The sequence below is a fragment of the Tachyglossus aculeatus genome, chromosome 21, assembly GCF_015852505.1.
Source record: "Tachyglossus aculeatus isolate mTacAcu1 chromosome 21, mTacAcu1.pri, whole genome shotgun sequence".
Lineage (NCBI taxonomy): Eukaryota > Metazoa > Chordata > Mammalia > Monotremata > Tachyglossidae > Tachyglossus > Tachyglossus aculeatus.
Genome location: NC_052086.1, coordinates 22,049,635 through 22,071,973, shown reverse-complemented (window position 1 = coordinate 22,071,973; position 22,339 = coordinate 22,049,635). Strand labels below are relative to the sequence as shown.

At 39.8% G+C, this 22,339-nt stretch overlaps 1 protein-coding gene across 9 annotated transcripts in view; it reads right to left on the bottom strand.

Moving 5' to 3' along the window:
- The window catches only part of ATXN2 (ataxin 2), a 97,604-nt gene that overhangs the window by 11,083 nt on the left and 64,182 nt on the right, over nucleotides 1–22,339 (bottom strand). For 4 of the 9 annotated variants that reach the window (XM_038763078.1, XM_038763072.1, XM_038763070.1 and 1 more), the window contains 11 exons: nucleotides 19,706–19,888; nucleotides 17,321–17,518; nucleotides 16,272–16,379; nucleotides 12,861–12,931; nucleotides 11,736–12,040; nucleotides 11,076–11,139; nucleotides 10,033–10,185; nucleotides 9,147–9,213; nucleotides 5,917–6,101; nucleotides 5,116–5,248; nucleotides 613–666 (listed from right to left, as the gene is read on the bottom strand). In XM_038763078.1, the coding sequence (XP_038619006.1) occupies nucleotides 613–666; nucleotides 5,116–5,248; nucleotides 5,917–6,101; nucleotides 9,147–9,213; nucleotides 10,033–10,185; nucleotides 11,076–11,139; nucleotides 11,736–12,040; nucleotides 12,861–12,931; nucleotides 16,272–16,379; nucleotides 17,321–17,518; nucleotides 19,706–19,888 (1,521 nt within the window). Of the gene's footprint in view, nucleotides 1–612; nucleotides 667–2,225; nucleotides 2,751–5,115; nucleotides 5,249–5,916; nucleotides 6,102–9,146; nucleotides 9,214–10,032; nucleotides 10,186–11,075; nucleotides 11,140–11,735; nucleotides 12,041–12,860; nucleotides 12,932–16,271; nucleotides 16,380–17,320; nucleotides 17,519–19,705; nucleotides 19,889–22,339 lie in introns of those variants that run through there. The other 5 variants (XM_038763073.1, XM_038763071.1, XM_038763079.1 and 2 more) reach the window with 4 other exon arrangements.

Genomic DNA, 22,339 nt, shown 5'->3' with positions numbered 1-22,339 from the left:
ACTCTAACTGAATATTTTATTCTCATTTGATTGCAATCCATTTCAAGACTGCTGATATTTTCCCTAGCTATTTAATTATGCTATATGCTCTGACTTGGTTTTCCCTCACTAAAAGAGCAAAGGTTTTTTTAAAATGTTAAAAAAGAAATACTACATTTTCTGTTCTTTTTAAGACTGCTGATCACCCAGAATAAAGCTGAAAGTTCCATGACTTTTTTTTTTTTATAAACAAGATACTCTGGTAGAAGCAAATTCAAATTGACATTTTCAATGGTGAGGATTCTTAATTTTTCAGTTTAGTCAAAAAGTGAAAAATTGACTCTACATTTCTTTTCAAGACAAGAGATACATATTCATCAAACATGGAAACTCTCAACAAGAACTATGCTTCTCAATCCGGATATAACTATAAAGTTTTGCTCAGTAAACAGATATGAATTAAACAATTTCTCTATTAGTCCAGCTTCTGATAAAACTATTCACTTATATACCTTCAAAATGTTTTTTTATCTTGTACAAGGAAAGTGTTATTCAACTCATCTACTCATTTAACATATTCTTTAAAAAGTGATTCACTTTACAATTAAAATTAATATAAAAAACCCTACTCACTGGCAAAGTAGAAAGAAGGGCCTGTCTCCTTGTTGTATGGTAATTTGGGACATGCTGAATTTGGGAAATAGAAAGGTAAATTAGCCTTTTGAGGTGTGCACTTTCCCAATTTTCTGGAAAGGTTGACATTTAATCATTTTCTTGAAGTTTTTTTCATGCAGAATTCCTTCTTATGTTGTTGTTGATGCTCAACATTTTAAAATGTTTTTAATTAACTAAAGGAAAATGGTCCTGCCCCAGCAGTTAATTTTCTTCTGTTTGGGGGGCACAAAGGTCCACATAATGGCTTGCTAATTCAAATTAATGCAATTAATAACTACTACATCATCACAGCATTCCACTGAAGAAGTCTGGTGATAGTACTGAATCAAAAGCAAAAAAGTTACTTATCTACAGAATTTTAAACAAACTGGTCGCGGTTCTTAACACACAATTCAAACTTGGTACCACATTTTTAATAAAACTAATAATTCTGAGTGTCTTGAAAACTCACAGGAATCTTTGGTGTTTCTTGCTTAAGAACTAAGATTCCTTGAAAGATATTTACAGCAGGGTAAAGTCTATCAAAACAATTTTCGAGACAGAGATTGAGGAAGATATTGTAGGAGAAAGTACCAAATGTTGCAAAACAAAAAAACTCTTGTGGGAGTGAACGGGGCAAGTCTAAGGGGACGAAGTGAAAAATGGGAGTCACTGTCAAGGTTTCAAGGAAAAGAACTGCAAAGAAAGACATGATCTAGAATACTGACAGATTAATTGTTCAACCAAGTATTTCAACCAGTCGACAGGATGATTAATCTGCATGGAGAACAAAGGGATTCAACTGTCAAAACAGTGATCCTAACCCACTGTTTACCTAGTCCATTAAAGTAAATAGAACAAGGCTGGCAGGTGATGTAAATTGGATACTTGGGCCCTTAAGGTTTCATGGCTAATATCCTTAGGATTCTTGCACAGTTCAAACAAAAGTCTTATAGCTGTTAATTAAATCAGTTTCCACTACTTGTCTTCAGTACTCTACGTAGCATCGGCTATGGGTGTGTATAAATTTTGTTTTAAAATAGTACTACTAAAAGCCTCATCTCTTAGGTCTTTACATTATGAATCCACAACTCTTACTGAGGATAAAGTTAATCATTTAAACATAGCACTCCTGAAACAGATCCTAAGAGAATTTGGATTAATTTACATTTTTAAAATTCAGGGCAGCAGAAGGGAAGAAGGCATATAACGGGCTGTCTTACACAACAAAACTTTTGAATTTTAACTTAAAAATTCAACCAAATCCTTACACATTTATGCAGGTCTAGGCCACTAGATCCACTAGATTGTAAGCTCCTGCAGGAAGGGATCATGTGCTCTCTAGTATTTTCATAAGCACACTATTGGTTGACTTTACAGGATTTGTTGTCTTTTAGGAACTACTTAAATAACTTGCAGTGGACTCAATGGAGAACCTAGTGTAGTAATATTTAACACATGAAATGTAACAATGAAGAGGAAACTGATTATTTCCAAGAGTGTTTCAGGACTGTAAGAACACAGTAGAGATGGCTGATTTAAAAAAAAAAACAAAAAAACCCAAAAACCTCAAAACACACAACACCTAATAATAATAACTCTATCATATAAAAATCTTGACCCAAATATTACTTTATTAAGGCTTAAATTCAAATTGCTAAAAACCAAATCATATTTAGTAGGTAACATTCTCTTGTCACTAAGGAACACTAAAACTTTTTATGGGTAGCTTCAAATAGACAGAAACAACTTAGCAGTTAAGTGAATGCTATTAAGAAAGATGTAGTTTAGCAGCACAGTACTATAATGATACTCCCAGGAGCATCAGTACTTGGACACAGCTACTTCCAAAAGTATTGGCAAGTTCAGCTTGAAAGTTCAGATCTTTTTCCATGAAGTGTATTCCAGAAATGTTCAATAAATCATAATACACATACCAATAATTTACAAGCCTCAAAACTCTCCAGCCAAGTATTTAACACCAAAAATCTGGAAAAATAAATCCACACAAACTGTGTAACACCTAATGAAGAAACAGGCTACAACAGCCCATTTTGGTATAGTCCGCTTACTGCAGTTTTAAGTTAGTTCAGGACAAAATTCCAATTCCGTACCACCTACAAGAAATGCAAAACCAAAACTAGTGTCTGCCAATTTTCAAAACACATAATAAATCACATATCATAAACACTTTACTTGAAAGAAGCATGTTGTCTCAATGTTGACAATTTATTTTTTTTAATATGGTGTGCATGAATTGAGATGAAACAATAATGTATTACACAAGTTAATAATACATTTATTAATTGTTATAATTTATTGAGCTGAGCTGATGAAAATTTATAAGCCAGGTTTCAGTGAAGCTAGCATTAAAGAAGGATGATGCATGCTCTCAAGATGACTAAGATAATAAACATCGATGTACGCCTTACCATCTCTCGACAACATAACGCTGATTTTAGTGCTTCCCGAAATGTGGAAGTGGAAGGTATAATAATGGAAACTAATGGTTTCACACAAGCCAAGACTAGGTTCTAAAAGAACCCAGACCTCACTCGGGAAATATCTGTCACCCCACAAAAAATGACTAGGACTCGGCTACATTAAAAAAGGGTATCACTGAAACACTAAATGCATATGGGTAAACCAAAATGACAGTATATGGGCTATTGGTTGACTGTAATCATCACAAAATTGGGAGTTTAAAAAAAAACTCAGTATTTTCACAACCCATAAAATTACCACAAGAAGACCAACATCTGTAATTTATGCAAAGAGTACATCCACCCCAAGGATGGTGCCAAGACACTTACCCACAGAGCAGTAGTATAGGAAGTCTTGTGCATGGCAGATCGAGTGACACAAATCTGCCACTTCTTTAAAAACAAATCCCTAAAATGGCTTTGATAAAAATCAGGGACGAGTTACAAGAGGAAATGTCATCAAAAGCCTCTGTTTCCCATAGGGTCAAAACAGCCTTCTTAAATGAAAAAGGAAAAAAACCCCAAAAAGCTAAAAATGCAAGAAATTGAGGTCATGAAAATACCTAAGAATCTGGAAAGGTAACCGAGTAGTTTCGTGCTCTGAGTCTAATGATGGCCCAGATATTTAGGAGTAAGCCTACCTAGCAAAGGCATTTGGTTTCAGATCAACTACAACTCCCAAAAGTTACTTCCATATTGAGAGCAGTTCAAACTTTCTTATGTTTCATAAAATGTTTTAATAATTCAATCAATTATAATTATGGCAAACTGCTTTCACACTCACAAGACACTGCAATAAAGATTCTGCCTTGTTTTAGGATGCAGCTGAGCTTGACTTTTTGACATTTTAAAAACATTCACAAGGAGAAAAATGCAAAATTGCTTGCAGCAAAACGAAGAACTGACTGAAGCAGCATAATTCCGTTGTGAAAACTTGGTGCAGCAGAATAGTTAAAAGGTGATGCAGTAACTATACTCTAGAGAAAAATTAAATCAAAATCAAGACCTAACCCAAACCAAACTAGGGATGATTCTAAAAATGGTGGGTTCCACCTCCAACATGTTTTTGCTTGGGCCAGACTTCAACTCTGCTCCCATTTTTTGGCCTTTTATCTACATTCACAAACTTCTGAAAAGGCTTTGAAGGGTTTATCAGTCATGTGGTGGTGTAGTTTCCACCAATCTGGCATGGTAGGAGAACCTGGCAATGAGAGAGTCTACCAGAGTGAATTCTTTTTAAAATACAAGTTTAAATTAGATTGGAACTAGTGAGAGCTGCTGAATTGACTTGTGGCAAGATTTTAATCCTATGTTTATAAACAAAGAATACCAACAGTGCTCAATTAACATACACATTAGACTTGAATTCAGAATCAAATCTAAGGGAGATCATTTTACCAGGTTGTTTATGACTATATTGATATATGCTTAAAAGCTTTCCTATTAGATTTTTATGCTTCATTTAAGAAATTATCTCCAGTAAGCAGCAAGTATACCTACTCAAGAAAGATCACAATTTCTCTCAAGATGCAAAAACTCAGTTCTTTTGATACTACATCCAGGATAGCTCTGATACAGATGGGCTTGGGATCTACTTTTCCAGGTCTTTCTCTTTAATAACGGTTCACTTGTAAAGGCAACTGCCTTTATTAAATAAACCAAATTATATTACTCCTTTAAATTTACATAGTCATTCTTTAGAAGAAAATTACAAATTTTTTAAATACAGTATCATCTTATCACTATTCTAGTGAGAGGAGGCATTATAAATCTTCATTGCACAAATGGAGAAACGGCTAGAGTGGAGAGGTTAAGTGACTTGTCCAAAGGCACGAGGTAGGCCACTGGTATAATGCTTTCTTTTTTTGTCTCTCACCCCCACATTTACCAATCCTTAATATTTTAAGAAGCCAGGATACTTATAAATTGCTTTCCAAGTGGTTTATGATTAAGAGTAATCTCACAATTTACAATACCACAAACATAAAATATTTCCTACCATACATCGCATGCGTCTGCTCATGAGCACCATACTGAGTTGCTGAGGAGGACACTAAACCAGGCTGGGCATGTGTTGGTGGTGCCATCATTCTAGCATTGCCCTGAATGACAGGACTATAGACATGAGGATGCTGCGTTCAAACAGACACACAAACAAAAATAAAAATTAAAAAAAAAAGTAAACACAGGGTTACACAGAAACTAGTTGCTTACTTCCACTAGATATATACAAGTCTGCAGAAACATCTATACTCTTTTGGAAAGACAGAGATGGACCTTTAAAGAACTGGTCAATGCTATCCAAAGAAAAGGGACTGAAAATCATTTCTGGGCTTGATCAACTAAAACAGACTACAGTTCTTATTGTCTTTCTAGCAAAATTCTTGGATTTAAAGGACTCAATGCTAAGAAATAAAAACACATCTCTCTGAAAAAGCAGCAATGCTGTGATGAAACTCATTAAAGCTTACATGCATGTGATCATTTCATATGGGAAAATTCTGAAATTTAACCCCAAAGAATACAGTTTATCTGCAAGTGGAATACTGTAGGAAGATATATCAATAAAAAAGACCATTTTTCTAATACTGCCCTCGGCATTCCTTTTTAAAATAAATGCCCTTCGCTTCCATTCACACATTCACTCATCATACTTAACAACAACAATAACAATAACAACAACAACAACATCAACAAGACTCTCTAGATAGTTTCCAGGAAATACGATCATCTAAAACTTGGATTTCAGAGTGAAAGCACAAAAGGATACAAACTGGGTTAAAATAGAATTAGCAACAACCTGAGATTGATAATGTGGCACATGCTGCACGAGAGGCTGATTAGGAAACTGCTGAGGACTATAGGCGACATATTGCGTTGAGTAGGCTGGTGGGGTGGCTACAATTGGAGGACCGGCTGCCGAGGCTGGATGCATCATGGTACTCTGATGATGCTGGTCTTGCCGTTGCTGTGGCATGTTTGCTACTACAAGGCAACAGAAACTTGAGATTAGAGAAAAATGCCACTCACCCATCTAATTTAATTACAACAAATGACCAAACCAAAGTTCACTACTTAGATTTTGATACGAAACTAAGAAGACACAGTAAGGAACACGATGCCCAAAGAATTTCACCGGGGCGATCGACCTTGTCGTCTACACCGCCACGGTTTCTTCACATTGTATTAGAGCAAAACGGTCGATTTTCTGGAGCAGGGAAAAATTAAAAACCAGATAAGTAGTTTCTTGTGATGAAGGTTGGAGGTTTTTCTATTCGAGTTGCTGGCCATATTGGTACCATGGAGATATCACCACCACAGGGTTGAGCAGGGCTGGACATCCCAAACCCTACTCACTGCATAAGCCCTGCTCAATACTGCAACTCGGGACCACGAGGACAGGAAACCCTTCCATGCAGTTGTGCCAAGGACCCCTGACACAAGCCCCAGTCCACTGCAAAAGGAATGAACTACACCCCGATGACCAAGAGTCTACCTTGAGGGCTCTAATCCATCCAGGTTCTCTCAGGGTGACATATTAAAATGCCGAACACATTTCAAAAGGTAAAATTTTTACCAGCAAGATAAAGAGCCTTTAGGGTCTAAGAACAGTTAAAATGTTCTATTACAAACTCAAAATTTAAGCTACTCACTATGTTCCTCATGTTATGAAAGAAATGAGTTGACTTAGTTGATTATCAAAGGAATTCTACAGTACTTCTCAGTTTCTTTTAAGGGTTTAGTCACATAATTTTGAGAAAGCAACGACCCAGCAGGATCATGTAACTGAATTTTAAAAGAAACTCTATCCACTAATTCAGTTCTGGAACAATTTATACACGAGTAGTTCAATCAGTAGTATTTAACTGAGGGTCTTCTAAGTGCATAGAACCGTATTAGGCACTGGGGAGAGTACACATGATCCCTGACCTCAAGGAGTTCTCAATCTAGCAGGGGAGACAACAGGCACCAGAGCATGATATGAGATAGGAGAAAGCAATGTAGAGAGGAGTGTAGAAAGAAAGGAGTGGAAAACATAGGTGCATCTATCAGTGCTACAGAAGGTTGTTAAAACTGAAGTGATTAGGTGGAAAAGGCATTAAACAGGGAAGACTTCTTGGAGGAGATGTGATTATACTCCTGTGATTGATTATGTGATTATACAGCTCTGAACATGAGAAGAGCTGTGGTCTGTTTGATATCAAGGGGGAGGGCTTGAGAAGGATGTTCAGTGAATAAGTTAGCTTGAGAGGAATGAAGAGAGAGAGCTGGGGTGCACTCGGAGAAGAGAATAGGTAAGTAGGGGGTACAAAGCTGACTGTGTGCCTTAAAGCTGATGGTCAGAAATTTCTGCCTGTTGCAGTGAAGGATGGCCAGCCATTGAAAGATCTGAAGAGAGGAGAGAGTTACAGTAGAATGCAATTTTTAGAAAAACGACACAGGCAGAAAGGTGAAATACGGACAGCAGAGGGAAGACAGCGGAAAAAGGGAAATTGGTGAGGATGCTGAGGCAGAAGTCATGAGATGGAATATGACAACAAGGTGGCCATCTGAATGGAGAGGAAAGGGCAGTGCTGAAAATCTTACGAAGAACCAACATGTAAGAAGAGGATCACATCTCTAACACGATGGTTTGGTTTGATTATACTGTATATTACTGCACAAATTTCAGGGAATCTAGTATTTGCCCCAAAGCTGGCCTGTAAACCCCATATTTGTTTTTATAGCTCTAGAATCTATTTACTGATTGGTGTCTTGTATCTAAATTTATTCATTCAGAGAGAATGTAGCATTCTGCCCATGCCAAAACTGTGAGGTCCAGCTGTACGTGGGCCCTAAGAGTCCTGGAATTGGCTTGTTTCACCAGAAACAAGGGAGGAGGGAAGGAGTGTCACCCCAACATGGATGTCCCAGTAGGTGACCACAGCCTTTTGGGGCACCACTGTCAACAGCCTGCAATTTCTAGTCCCCAGAAGACCAAAATGGGGGAAAGGGGACCTGGGTCATCCCAAAAGCTCAGTGTGGGCAGGGAATGTGTCTGTTTATTGTTATATTGTACTCTCCCGAGTGCTTAGTACAATGCTTTGCACAGACTAAGCACTCAATTTGGCTGAATGAATGAATGAATGAACAAATACTAGTTAGAATCCCAATTGCCTCCCCTGAGGCAGGCCCAGCCCTGGGGGCTGTCTGACATAAATGTCTGAACACCCCAATTCAGGATGTTACAGGCTTCCTCTAATACTTGAAATGTATTTTTGGTCCTACAGATTTTCTTTAGTTAAAAGACACAATAGCAGCAGAGGCAGTGTGGCAAGTGCAAAGAGCACGAGACAGAGTGAGAAAACGCAGTTTTTAGTTGCAGTTTGGCCTTTGGCTTGTTGTTTGACTCTTTGAAGTCACTTCATCTGAGTCTCAGTTTCCTCATCTGTAAAAAAATTAGCAGGATGGAGCAGTGTGGCCTAGGGGAAAAAGAGGGCAGGCTTGGGAGTCAGAGGACCCGGGTTCTAACCCTGACTCCGCCACTAGTCTACTGTGTTGTCCATGGACAAGTCACAACTTCTCTGTGCCTCAGTTTCCTTACTCATAAAATGGGACTTCAATACCTGTTCTCCCTCTTAGATAGTGAGTTCCATGTGGGACAGGGTTTGTGTCTGACCTGATTATCTTGTATCTACCCCAGAGCTAAGAATAGCGCTTGACACGGAGTAAGCTCTCAACACACACTATAATTATTCATTATTATCATTAGAGTAAATAGAATAGATTTGATTGTGAGCTCCATAAGAGACAGAGACCGTTCAATATGATAACCTTTTCTCTATCTTTGTTCTGAACACACAGTAATCTTGTAATGCCTTTACTATGGAAACTGAGAGGACCTCAAAAAACAAATGCACAACTTCAGCGATAATCAACAGAGCATATTAACAAATCAACTTTCAACATTTACACCCTGATTACAAATTCAATTACTCAGTTCATGCAACATGCGTTCTAAAAACCAAACACAGACAGTATTATTCTCACCTTTACCTGCTCTATATGTCTTGGCTTGATTCACTGGCATTGGTGTCATGGGTATAGGATATAAAGGCTTGAGAGGGAAGGGGAAAAAGATAATTTAGGAGGAAGGTTATTTCATATTCCCATTTATGTAAATCTAACATTACATTAATCTTTGATCACTTCTTAAACGTTTACTCAAAACACATACAACATTTTGGGCTAAAGGATAGCTTTTATAGTCTTCAAGGGCAGTAATTTCAGTAAAAGAAAAAACTCTGAAGTTAGGTCTAGATGTCCAACAACTTATAATAAAATGGCGATGACTCCTGGGCAGCCTGTGGCAGGGGACAGAGTCAAAGGTGATCAAGTGATCAAAACGTCGATCAAAGACGACGGCAGAGACTCAAGTTTTTTCAGCGCTGGAAGAAGGCAATGGTAAACCGCTTCCGTATCTTTACCAAGAAAGCTCTACAGATACACATACCAGAACGACTTTATGACAGAAGATGGGACGTTCTGAAGAGGGCGTGTCCATGGAGTCACTATGGGTTGGAAACGACTCAACAGCATTTGAAGATGAAGACAGCAGTCACAGACAAAGAAGGTACCCTTTTTCTCAAGACAACTTCCACTGGGTGCAATACTATTTTTCCCCTCCCACAAGATTCCCATTTCTGCCCTTGCGGCTCTGGGGGAATGGAGCAGAGCGTCTCTTGTCCATCTCTATACCCCGCTTCAGACCCCTGCTAGCCCCACTTCCAACCGGTGCCTTGACTTTTTAGAATGGAGGATGTCAGAGATAACAGGAGGGTATAGTGTTCTTCTGAATCCAGGCCTATGTTAAATCCTCTCTGGAAAAACCTCCTCAAATGTCAAGCCTGCAACAGTGCTAAGCAGGGTGATTTACCTGCACTCCTGGGCTCACTGGAACGGGGTACATCATATTTGGTGCAAAGCAAACTGGCTGAGTATATACCGGAGTTGGCTGTTGATGTCCCACCATTGAGGGACTAGGTTGGGCTTGTGGACGAGGCGAAGTAGGGGTGGTGGAAGGCTTCGGCTACAAAAAATTATACGGAAGTCAATCAATTAGTTAACGGTACTTTTTCAGTGACTACTGTGTGCCGAGCATTGTACTAAGCACTTGGGAGAGTGAAATACAATAGTGCTCAAGGAGCTCACAATCTAGCTGGAATTACATATTCACAAAAATTCCTTCCCCCAACATCCCCTTGCAACTGTTGATCAGGGCTGGCTTTACCTATCAACTTTTATTTTATACTTACGGTTCTTGGAAATTACAAGAAGCCGAAACCTTTAAATGTCAATTAGAACACATGTTATCAAAACTAGATGCAGCAAAGGAGAAAGGGCATAGGCCTGGGAATCAGAGGACCTAAATTCTAATTCCAGCTCTGCCACTTGCCTGCTGTGTGACCTTGGGCTACTCTGACTTCCCTGTGCTTCAGTTACCTCAACTGTAACACAGGAATTCAATACCTCTTGTCCCTCCTACTTAGACTGTGAGCCCCATGTGGGACTGAATTAACTTGTATCTACCCCAGTGCTTAGAACAGTGCTTGGCATATAGTAAGCATTTATATATCTCGATTACTCTAAAATTAAGGAACTACTTCCTGATCAGAAACAGATGATTTTCTCTAGACTTTGCAAGTCAGAGATTTTAAGGAATGTATGAAGGAAGTTTCCTCCTAAAAGCCTTTTCCTTCAAAAGATATCCACTTGCTTAGAGCTCCAAACTAGATTCTCCCACACAAGATTAAATAACTTTTTTACATTTCAGTTAGACAAAAATTCTAACTAAGAGAAAGGAGCTAAACTACAAAAAACTGTTTTAGTGCTTCTGAAACAAAGCAACATGACAACCAGGTAGGGCTTTTTACTAACTTTGAAAGAGACTATCAGTCTCAAAAGGAAAAATACACTTACTTGAGCAAAAGAACGGGGGTTGAACTCCTTTGCATTAGGATTCAATGTAGATTTCCTTACTTGACTAATAAAGAGAAAATACAAAGGCCAGTGAGATCTATAGTCAACTTTAAAATTCATTAGTTCACCTAAACACTCATATTTCTAAAATTTTAAAATCATAATTAAACCTGGAAAAAAAAATCAAAACAAATTGGCTACAGGAAAGCCATGGTTACACCACAGAAAAGGAGGCAAAGAAAGAAATTTACTTGACACTGTTCAAATCTGGAACTGTTTCATTAGGGTTGATAAGCTTTGCATTATTAGCACTATACCGTTTCATGAAATGGCATTAATAGCAATCCTTAGTATTGATTCACGGCCTGCAACCCTTCCAAAAGGAACCAATACTTATCATCCCTTCGAGGAAATAAAGTCCCTCCAGTTTTGTTAGTATTGAGCCCCATGTGGAAGAGGGATTGTGTCCCACTTGATTTGCATCCACCCCAGTGCTTAGTACATTGTCTGCCCAATAGTAAGCACTTAACAAATACCATGATTAATTATTAAAGGAAGGCTATATCTAACCCTCAAAATGTTAAGCTTTCAACTTCAAGTAATTTATGAATATTACGGTTAAACTCTCAAAACAAAATTGCAAATCCAAAATGAACTCACTCGGCTGCATCTTTCTTGTCATCTTTATCATCTTTTTCTTGTTTATTTCCTGGACTGGAGGTTTGAACCCCTTGGGATGTGACTTCAGGTCCTCTCTTCTGCTCAGAATTACTGCTAGTTGATGGAGAAACACTGGGGCTGTTTGGTTTGCTGTTGCCACTAGCACAGTTAGCGGTGCTGTTGTCAATCATGGAATCCTTTGGATTTGCTTCAGGTTTCTCTTTAATCAAATCTCTGGACTTATCTCCTTCTCTATTCTTATTTAGCAGTTGATCAACAGACTCGGCAACACAACTTGGCTGTAACTGAAGGAAATGTTATTTACGATTTCTCATTACCATTAGTACTGTCAAGCTGCATCACAACATACAGAAGTTAGGACTACATCGATAAAATCTGCATTCTACTTTGAACCCTAACATGAAACAGCAACAACAGACTATTTATACACAAACGCGAGGCTGGTTAACAGAATGTTTTGATGGATCTGGAGAATTCTTACACGTCACAATGAAGGCATACATCATGATATGCTCTTATCCACATGATAGCTGCACCATTCTATGTACTCATTGTTTTAGCAAACACATCATTATTAGTTTGCTATTTTCAGAACCAATACCAAACACATCAAATTAAAAGATATGTGAGCCCCTTGTGGGGCCAGAGATTAAGTCAAATTCTCACCAATATACTTTTTCTAGTGGTTAGTACAGTGCTTTGCACACATTAGGCACAATTAATTACCATGCAACTTCTTGCAAAATGGTGTGCAAAATGCCCGAAACTGGAAAAAAAACCCTTAATGTCAGCATAATTTACATTTGATGTACCTGTGTCCTAATCAATTTTAAATATGCTTTTTGACTTACACTTGGTTATTATATTTACATTTCGAGAGCCTTAAACATTGGAATAGCTAAATCTAGAAGCAAAGATCAACATCAGGTTTAAGAAAAAGGTTTAACTTCGCTTTTCAAAATTTAAGCATATTCTGTGCCAAGGTATGTACACAATACAAAGTGTTAAACTAAGCTACAAGTGGTCCTTATTGGACAATTCAGTCTTCTTTTCTAATGTAAGCATTTCTGGGAAAAAAAAAAAAAGAAAGAAAAAACTACTTACCCTAAAGTCATTCTTAAATTTCTTTAAATCATCAATTTGTTTTCTATGTTCTGAAACAACTGGCGATACACCTGCAAATTGGGAGATGTTAAAAATGTACACTGCCAATGCAAAAATCAGACTCAGACATCACTTATAATAATAATAATAATAATTGTAGTATTTGGTAAGTGCTTACTACGTGCCAAGCACTGTTCTAAGTGCTGGGGTAGATACAAGGTAATCAGGTTGTTCCGCATGGGACTCACAGTCTCAATTCTCATTTTACAGATGAGGTAAATGAGGCACAGAGAAGTTAAGTGACTGCCCAAGATCACACAGCAGAAAAGTGACGGAGCCGGAATTAGAACCCACGACCTCTGGTCCCCAAGTCTGTGCTCTTGCCACTAGGAAACTTGGAATCACTTCTTATTTAAAAAAAATAAATCAGGAGGGTTCATTTCGCATTTATTCTACTGCAAATGTAATACTTTGGCATCAGTGAGAAACTTCACTAAACAGATTATTTAAAAATTATAATCTTAATTTTTAATTAATTAATATAATATAATAATAATATATTAATTATATTAATATAATATAATTAATAATATATACCGTAAATTATTATTACGGTACTTGTTAAATGCTTACTCTACGCCAAGGCACTATACTAAGTGTGGGGTAGATAAAAATTAATCAGGTCCTACACGGGGCTCATAAACTAAGTAGAGGGAGACCAGGTATTGACTCCCCATTTTGCAGATGAGGAAACTGAGTCACAGAAAATTATGTGTCTTGCCCCAGGTCAAACAGCAGGTAAATGGTGGAACTGAGATTAGAAGCCAGGGCCTCTGATTGCTAGACCTGTGCTCTTTCCACTAGGCCATGTTGCTTCCTGCCCCGCTTTGTACATAATAATAATCATCATCATCATAATAACAATAATAATAACATTTGTTAAGCGCTTACTACGTTTTGAGCACTGTTCTAAGTGCGGGGGTAGATATAAACTAATCAGGTTGCATACGGGTCCCTGCCCCACATAGGGCTCACATTCTTAATCCCGATTTTATAGAGGAGGCAACTGAGGCACCGAGAAGTGAAGTGACTTGCCCAAGTTCACACAGCAGACAAGTGGCAGGAGCCGGGATTAGAACCCAGGTCCTTCTGACTCCCGGGCCCATGCTTTATCCACGAGACCATGCTGCTTCCCGTAAACTTCAGAGTACAAAGCAATTCCTGTTAACTCCCAAGAAGGAATTTCAAAATCCTAAGGATAAAATGACTTAAGAGGGTAAATTGCAAAGAAGAATATTCTCTAACAGGGTTTGTCAAATGTGGCCCCTATTCATTCATTCGCTCGTTCAATCGTATTTATTGCCCACTGTTGGGTAGGGACTGTCTCTATATGTTGCCAAATTGTACTTCCCAAGTGCTTAGTACAGTGCTCTGCACACAGTAAGTGCTCAATAAATACGATTGATGATGACAATGATGATTTATTGAGCGCTTACTGTGTGCAGAGCACTGTACTAAGCACTTGGGAAGTACAGGATCTCCACGTGACCTCAATGATTACTCCAGTTACAGCTACTCGGCCCACAGCTCCTTAATGAGAAGGCTGATTTCCTTTTACAGCAAATGACTGAAATCAGGACTACAGGCTGGAAAGCACCAAAGGCCCCTTCATTTAGTACATCAGCTGCAGTTCCCTTGGCAAACTGAGAAGCTGCTGATCAGGGATGAGACGGTTAGTGGAGAAGAGAAGCATCCAAGGGAGAAGAATAAGAACAGAGTGGGGCTTGGGAATGAGTGTAATGGGGGCAAGCGAGGGGCTGGAAGGTGGGGAGAGGTGGTAAGTAGGTAGCAGTAGGAGGACAGAGCGAGACGACAGGAGGAGAGATGATCTATCTTTCCCAAGCCGTGCACCTTCGGGTGCTACCGTGTTGGGAAGCCAAGTAAGGTCTTAGAGAGACTGAGGTGGGTAGAAAGGGCACACGGGCCCAGATTGAGCCCGTGCTCACGTACTGCATTAGCCTCCTCTCTGATCTCCCATCCTCCTGTCTCTCCCCACTTCAATCCATACTTCATGCCGCTGCCCGGATTGTCTTTGTCCAGAAACGCTCTGGGCATGTTACTCCCCTCCTCAAAAATCTCCAGTGGCTACCAATCAATCTGCGCATCAGGCAGAAACTCCTCACCCTGGGCTTCAAGGCTGTCCATCCCCTCGCCCCCTCCTACCTCACCTCTCTTCTCTCCTTCTCCAGCCCAGCCCACACCCTCCGCTCCTCTGCCATCACTAACCTCCTCACTCGGCCTCGTTCTCGCCTGTCCCGCCGTCGACCCCCGGCCCATGTCATCCCCCTGGCCTGGAATGCCCTCCCTCCCCACATCCACCAAGCTAGCTCTCTTCCTCCCTTCAAGGCCCCACTGAGGGCTCACCTCCTCCAGGAGGCCTTCCCAGACTGAGCCCCCTCCTTCCTCTCTCCCTCGTCCCCCTCTCCATCCCCCGGGCCGTACCTCCTTCCCTTCCCCACAGCACCTGTACATATGTATATATGTTTGTACATACTTATTACTTTATTTATTTATTTATTTTACTTGTACATATCTATTCTATTTATTTTATTTTGTTAATATGCTTGGTTTTGTTCTCTGTCTCCCCCTTCTAGACTGTGAGCCCACTGTTGGGTAGGGACTGTCTCTATATGTTGCCAACTTGTACTTCCCAAGCACTTAGTACAGTGCTCTGCACACAGTAAGCGCTCAATAAATACGATTGATTGATTGAGAGTTGAGCTGGAACACGGCAGAGGGATTTCCTGAAGTGGGGGAGCCTAATTTTTAGAAACACTGACCCATAACAGTCTCGATAAGCATATCCTGTTTGCTTTTCAATTAAACAATCAACAGTATTCACTCAATTAATCACTGGTATTCCTTGAGGGCTTACTCTGTGCACAGGACAGTCCTAAGCATTTGGGAGACTGCAAAAGAGCGCCTAGACATACTCTTGCTCTCAAGGAGTTTGCAATCTAGAAGGGAAGAATTAAGTGCCAACTGTGGGCAAAACACTACTACATGCTTGGGAGAATATAACAGACATACATTCTCTGCCCTCAAGGAATCTACACAGCTGCCACTTGTCTGCTGTGTGACCCTGGGGAATTCACTTTAACTTCTCTGTGCTTCAGTTACCTCATCTGTAAAATGGGGATTAAGACTGTCAGCCCCTTGTGGGACAACCTGATTACCTTGCATCTACCCCAGAGCTTAGAACAATGCTTGGCACACAGTGAGTGCTTAAGAACTACCATTATTATTATTATTATTATGAGGGAGATGGACTGACAAAAATGATTTACAAATAGAACAAAGGTATAGGTGGCAGTAGTTCAAATATCTCAGGGTGAAATCTTAAACACAAACCTTTATTTTCAGCTTTAGTGAATCCAGAAGATGCTTCAGTTGGTTTAATGTTTTCTTTATTTCCAGCTGGAGAATTCTGCCTTTGATCCTGAAGTCTGGAGTCCTTAGCTGGAAAATTTTAAAAAATTCAAAGTCATTTTCAGTAAAAGCTCATTTGAGTGAGTACAGAAAAGGAAAGTTAAGCAATAATTTTGGTTTTCTGTACTTTACAATCAGAAAATATCAAACTGAATAGGGCTTTTAACTTTTGACCAACGTTTCACAAAAACTACACATGCCTTTACCTGTACTTTTGAAGGGGCATTTCAGGATGCAGCCCTGACCTCACTCGAAGATTAAATGGTGGATCATTAACCAATTGTAAAGCTAAGAGAAGCAATGTGGTCTAGTGGATAGAGCACGTGCCAGAGTCAGAAGGACCTGGGTTCTAATTCCAACTCTGCAACTTGTCTGCTGTATGACCTTGGGCAAATCACTTCTGTTACCATATACATATATGCTTTTTTAAATGGTTTTTATTAAGTGCTTACAATGTGCCAGGCACTGTACTAAGTGTTGAGGTAGATACAAGTTAATCAAGTGGGACACAATCCCTGTCCTACAGTGGGCTCAGTCTTAATCCTGATTCACAGATGAGGTAACTGAGGCTAGAACTGAAGTGACCTGCCCAAGGTCACATGGCAGAGACGTGGCGGAGTCAGTATTAGAACCCAGGTCCTTCAGACTTCTAGGTCCCTGCTCTATACATTAGGCCATACTGCTTCTCATCTGTAAAATGGGGACTAAGACTGTGTGCCCCATGTGGGACATGGACTGTATCCAACCTGATTACCTTGAATCTATCCCAGTGCTTAATACAGTGCCTGGCACACAGTAAGCACTTAGATACCACTATTATCGTGATTACTATTAGAAAGCTGGCAGAAAAACGGTTATCTAAAATGCTTGTACGAAATGTGAAATTCCACTGACTATAACACTCAGTCGAAATTCATTTCTGATGTCACGAATACTGGAACGGAGCTTCTTACACACTCATGGTTACGTACCCTCACAGGATGGGGTGATTGCTCTGTTGGGCGCTGGACTGGCGGGTGTGGGAGATGCAGCTGGAACAGGCATGGCAACAGATTCAGTGGGGACAGTACCAACTTGGGGAGAAGAAAGAACCGGCCCAGTGGGAGTACTTCCAACAATGCTCTGCCTGGGAGACCTGGGTCTGTGTGTTTTAGGGGATAATCGTGGAACTAGGAATAAAAGGGAAAGGTTATCCTGTAACTCAGTGTCCACAACAGTTTCACAGATTGCTGGGGGGGAAATTAGGTCAGAGGGAAGTTTACAAGCTCTGGTTCTCAAGAACTCTGCCAACTGAAATGGGCAGATTAGGAATGCAACTGGAGAAAACATCAAACACACTTCAGTGGAATCCTGAAAATTCGGTCATTTCCTCCCTCCCCGAAGCCTTAGTAATAGTATTGGTTAAATGAATAATCATAGTAATAAAACTTGCCCAATTACTTAAACACATCAGGGAACATGGGATTCAATATGCACTGGCCTATATTCAGAAGGCTTGTTGATGTGTTTGTAAAGAGCAACTCTAAGAACAAAAAGACAAATCACACTTTACAGCTTCTTACTCCTACTGTGTTTTCTACTATAGCCTCCTATTTATTCAGACAACTGCTTGGAAAACAATTTGGACAACAGAGTCTTTTATAAAAACAACCTCTTCACAAGCAAATTACAGACAGCCAAGGAAACAGGCAGTAACTCTACCAAATTGTATGTATGTACATATGAGTTAGCCCCCACGTAGAGAGGGAGGAGGGGAAAAGGAAACTGAAGAAGGCTATAGAGAATTTATTCTTCAAATTAAATTATAACAAACCAATCTGTTTCTTGAACGGTTACTGTGTGCAGAGCGTGGTATTAAGTGCTTGGGAAAGTACAGTATAAAACAGTTGGTAAGCACGTTCCCTGCCCATAGCGAGCTTACAGCCTAGAGGGGGGTAAACACATTAATATAAATAAATTACAGCTACATACAGAAGTGCCATAGGACTAAGGGATGGGTGAATAAACGGTGAAAATCCAAGTGCAAGGGTGACACAGAGAGGAGTGGGCGAAGACCAAGGGAGGGCTTAGTTGGGGGAGGCCTCTTGGAGGAGCCGTGCTTTTAATAAGGTTTTAAAGATGTAGCGCATGACCGTCTGCCGGATATGAAGAGGGAGGGTTTTCTAGGCCCGAGGCAAGATGTGGGTGGGAGGTCGGTGGTTAGATAGATCAGACTGAGGTTCAGTGAGTAGGCTGCCATTAGAGGAATGAAGTGGACAGGCTGGGTGGCAGTAGGAAATCAGGGAGGTTAGGTAGGAAAGGGCAAGGGGATTGAGTGCCTTAAAGCCTAAAGTAAGGAGCTTCTGTTTGATACGGAGGTGTATGGGCAACCACCAGAGGTTTTTGAGGAGTGGGGAAACATGGACTGAATGTTTTTGTAGAAAAATGATCCGGGCAATAGAGTGATATACAGACTGAAGTGGGGAGAGACAAAAAGCAGGGGAGATCAGCAAAGATGCTCCTGCAGTAATCAAGGCGAGATAGGTTAAGTGCTTAGATTAATGTGGTAGCAGAACAGATGGAGAAAAAAGGGCAGGTTTTAGCGCTGTCGTAAAGGTTGAGCCAACAGGATTTGGTGACAGAATGAATATGTGGGTTGAATGAGAGAGATGAGTCCAAGATAACACCCCGATTACAGGCTTGTGAAACAGGGAGGATGGTGCGGCTGTCTACGGTGACAGAAAAGTCAGGGGGAGGACGGGTTTTGGGTGGGAAGGTAAGGGATTCTGTTTTGGACAGGTTAAGTTTCAGTTGGCAGGACATCCAAGTAGAGGTGTTCCGAAGTTGGCAGGAAATGTGAGACTGCAAAGGACAGAGATCAGGACTGGAAGTGTAGAACTGGGAATCATCCACATAGAGATGGTAGCTGAAGTCATGGGAACAAATGAGTTCTTCAAGGAATTGGGTGTAGATGGAGAATACTGTGCCTTGAGGAACTACCACAGTTGAGGGTGGGAGGCAGAGGAGGAACCCATGCAAGAGACTGAGGAATGCCCAGAGAGATAGGAGAACTAGGAAAGGACAGTGTCAATGAAGTCAAAGTTAAATAATGTTTCCAAGAAGTTGGGGGTGGTGGGGCGGGTTTGACAGTGCCAAAGACAGCTGCGATAGTATCCATTTGTCATCAGTTACACAAGTATCAGACTTTGCCTGGGCTGATTATTAAAGCACCTTAACCCTCTCTGTCACAATAATTAGCGTCAATAAACCAAACCCAAAATGTGCTTACTCAGACTGATTGTAAACAAAGTTATAGTTCAGCTACCAGCATGTCAAAATAAAATGATCCATTACATCTGTTGCCAAGTTTTACCTACCCCCACTGACCACTGATGACCATGTTCCACCGGAAGAGCTGCTTCGAGCCACTGGAGGAGTAGATGCTTCAGCTGGTGCGTTATGGGACACAAATTCTAAACCACTGGAAATTGACCCCCTCCCAGTGGAAACTCTGTGACCCCGAGGGTGTCGCTGTGCTTTCGGAGACATCCTTGGAGGCCCTAAGGAAGAAGCAATGGACACCTCATGAATACCACAACATCCTCTTGTCACTTTTTCAAAAAGACATACACACTAATTGCAGTTTGGCGAATTAAACCTCGCTATTCTTGGGGTGAGTGGATTAATGAGATCACAAACAAATTTTAGGAAATGTCACTCCCCTGCGATGCATACAATATAAGCTACTTTTATCTTAGAAGAATGGCTTCCGGATTTCTAATCAATTTCTTCCAAGAGGAAGACAAATTAAATCCTAAGGTTTTCATTCTAGTTTACTCAGTTCTTAATTTGCCCTGGGTAAGGTGACTTAGGAGCGGTGGGCCAGGGAAATTTTGAAGACCAGAAGGAGCTGGGAGTCATACATGCTCTGCATGAATCCTTCCCATCTTAAGAGAGGTTCAAGGGCTGAGCCCAGGCCTTACTATGACTTGAATTATCATGATTTCAGCTTGCATTTTGCTGAGTGTCAAGATTTAAAAACAAACGAACAAAAAAAACCACCTTTGTGCTACAAAAGTTTATCCTGAGTTCTGTCAAACAGCTTGTGCCTCCTAAATGTCTACAATGGCTTATGAATAATAAGGTTTTTTTAAAAAAACCTTCACTACAATAAGGCAATCACAAGTAGAAAGCATTAATAAAGCATACACTCTTCAAAAAGAACTGTACTGATATCGCAATTAAATGAATCACATGGCTAATATTAATTACATGGCTTGGGTACTGCCAAAGTGGCATGCCTAATAATAATACGGCTATTGTTTTTTAAGGATGCTTAAACCACAAACTGTAGTTTAAACCTGGAACTATAGAACTTGGTCTTAGGGAACTCTTGTAATAAGAACTTGCCATTAAATTTTTAAAATTAAGTTTAACAACCAAGATGTGGTGATATAATAAGGATGCTTCTTTTTATACCTTGCATGTAGGCTACAGTACTAGGGGGAAAAAACAACAACACACTATCACTTTATTACGGCTTTTTAGGTGCAGAAATGTAATCTGTCCTATTCAGAAATTATTTGAAAAGTACAGTCATTTCAGAGAGCAAATATCTAATTATTTTGCTGTTAGGTTCATGATTAAAGAATGTTTGATTTTGGATAAGCTATGAAGCAAATTATATACAAGAATGCAAGAGGTATATTTCTCAATAAATATTTGTTCTTGGACTAAATCTTTTTAACATAATAAGAATGTCTAAGATAAACAATTCAAGGCCTTGAACAAGAAACACGACTTGACTGTTGTGTTCTCAAGATAGGAGAAACACATTCAAGTAATGGCAACATTTTAGCAAAATTTTGCTTTCCGCAGGGAAGATGTATCACAGAACTGCTAAACTTTGGGGAAAATACTTGAGAAAAAAGCATTTGAGGACTATTTCATGTTAGTAGCTCCAAAGAGAGTGTGGTATATCCATGGCTGAAAGAAGAGAGTTTGACCTAAAGTAGCCCCTAGTACTGTTATTCCATAAATCGTTAGCCTTCGAAAACCGGTTTCTAGACAGCAAATTTGCAAAAACAAAATCACACTCTTAACACAAGTACCCCTGAGGGTCTTAAAGTGATATAGAAAGCAGGCTTCTGGCACACATGTTGCATCTGAACCAATAAGCGATCTTTTGAGGCTGTACCCATCTATACCTTTTAGCATGCAGCATGCTAGTCTCACATAAAATAAAAAATTAAAATTACAGAATAAAATACCCAAATTTGACAGGAGCATAAAAATCTATGAAGATTTAGAGTACTCTACATCTTTAGCAAAAACTCTCTCAGGTCAAGGCTCATCTTCCAAACTAAGATAGCCTCTTGCCTCACAGTTTTACAATAACAATTCACCAAGAGGGAGAGCTTGACATTTCTCTTCAACTGGCAGAGATTTTTTTGCCAAGATATTGGTGTAGTAATGGTTGTTTTGCTCTCTAAATCCAATTCTGTTTCCTTGGGTAAAGTTTGCCCGATTAATAAAGTGCCCTTTCTACTCACAATGAAAGCACTGGCCAAATTTGCTTAAGAACTACATTTCTTAAATTCTTCAAGGATCCCTAATGCCAGAGATTGTAACACTGATAAAACGCCAGACATCATGCCTTGGCAACCCTCAACGGCTGACCTCAACACGGCTCTGGTTCACCTGCTGGCAACAAAACAGCTGATCCAATGCCTTTTTCTTAATTAAGTACAGATTGTATGATCGGTACAAAAGTGGGTGAAATGAGTTTGGTCATTCAACGCTTAGCATTGGTCACCGTATACCACGAAACACCCAAGGTAAATTTTAGCTTTAGCCTACTTAAAGAACAACATTCCTAGCGTTGAAAATAGCCCTAAAGCATAATTGTAAGTCTAAGACAAGCTTGCTTTCTACCAACTCAGGACCCTTTCACAATCTCACGCTTAAAAAAAAAATCTTTAAAAACAAAAGGTTAATAGAAGTAGCTTTGC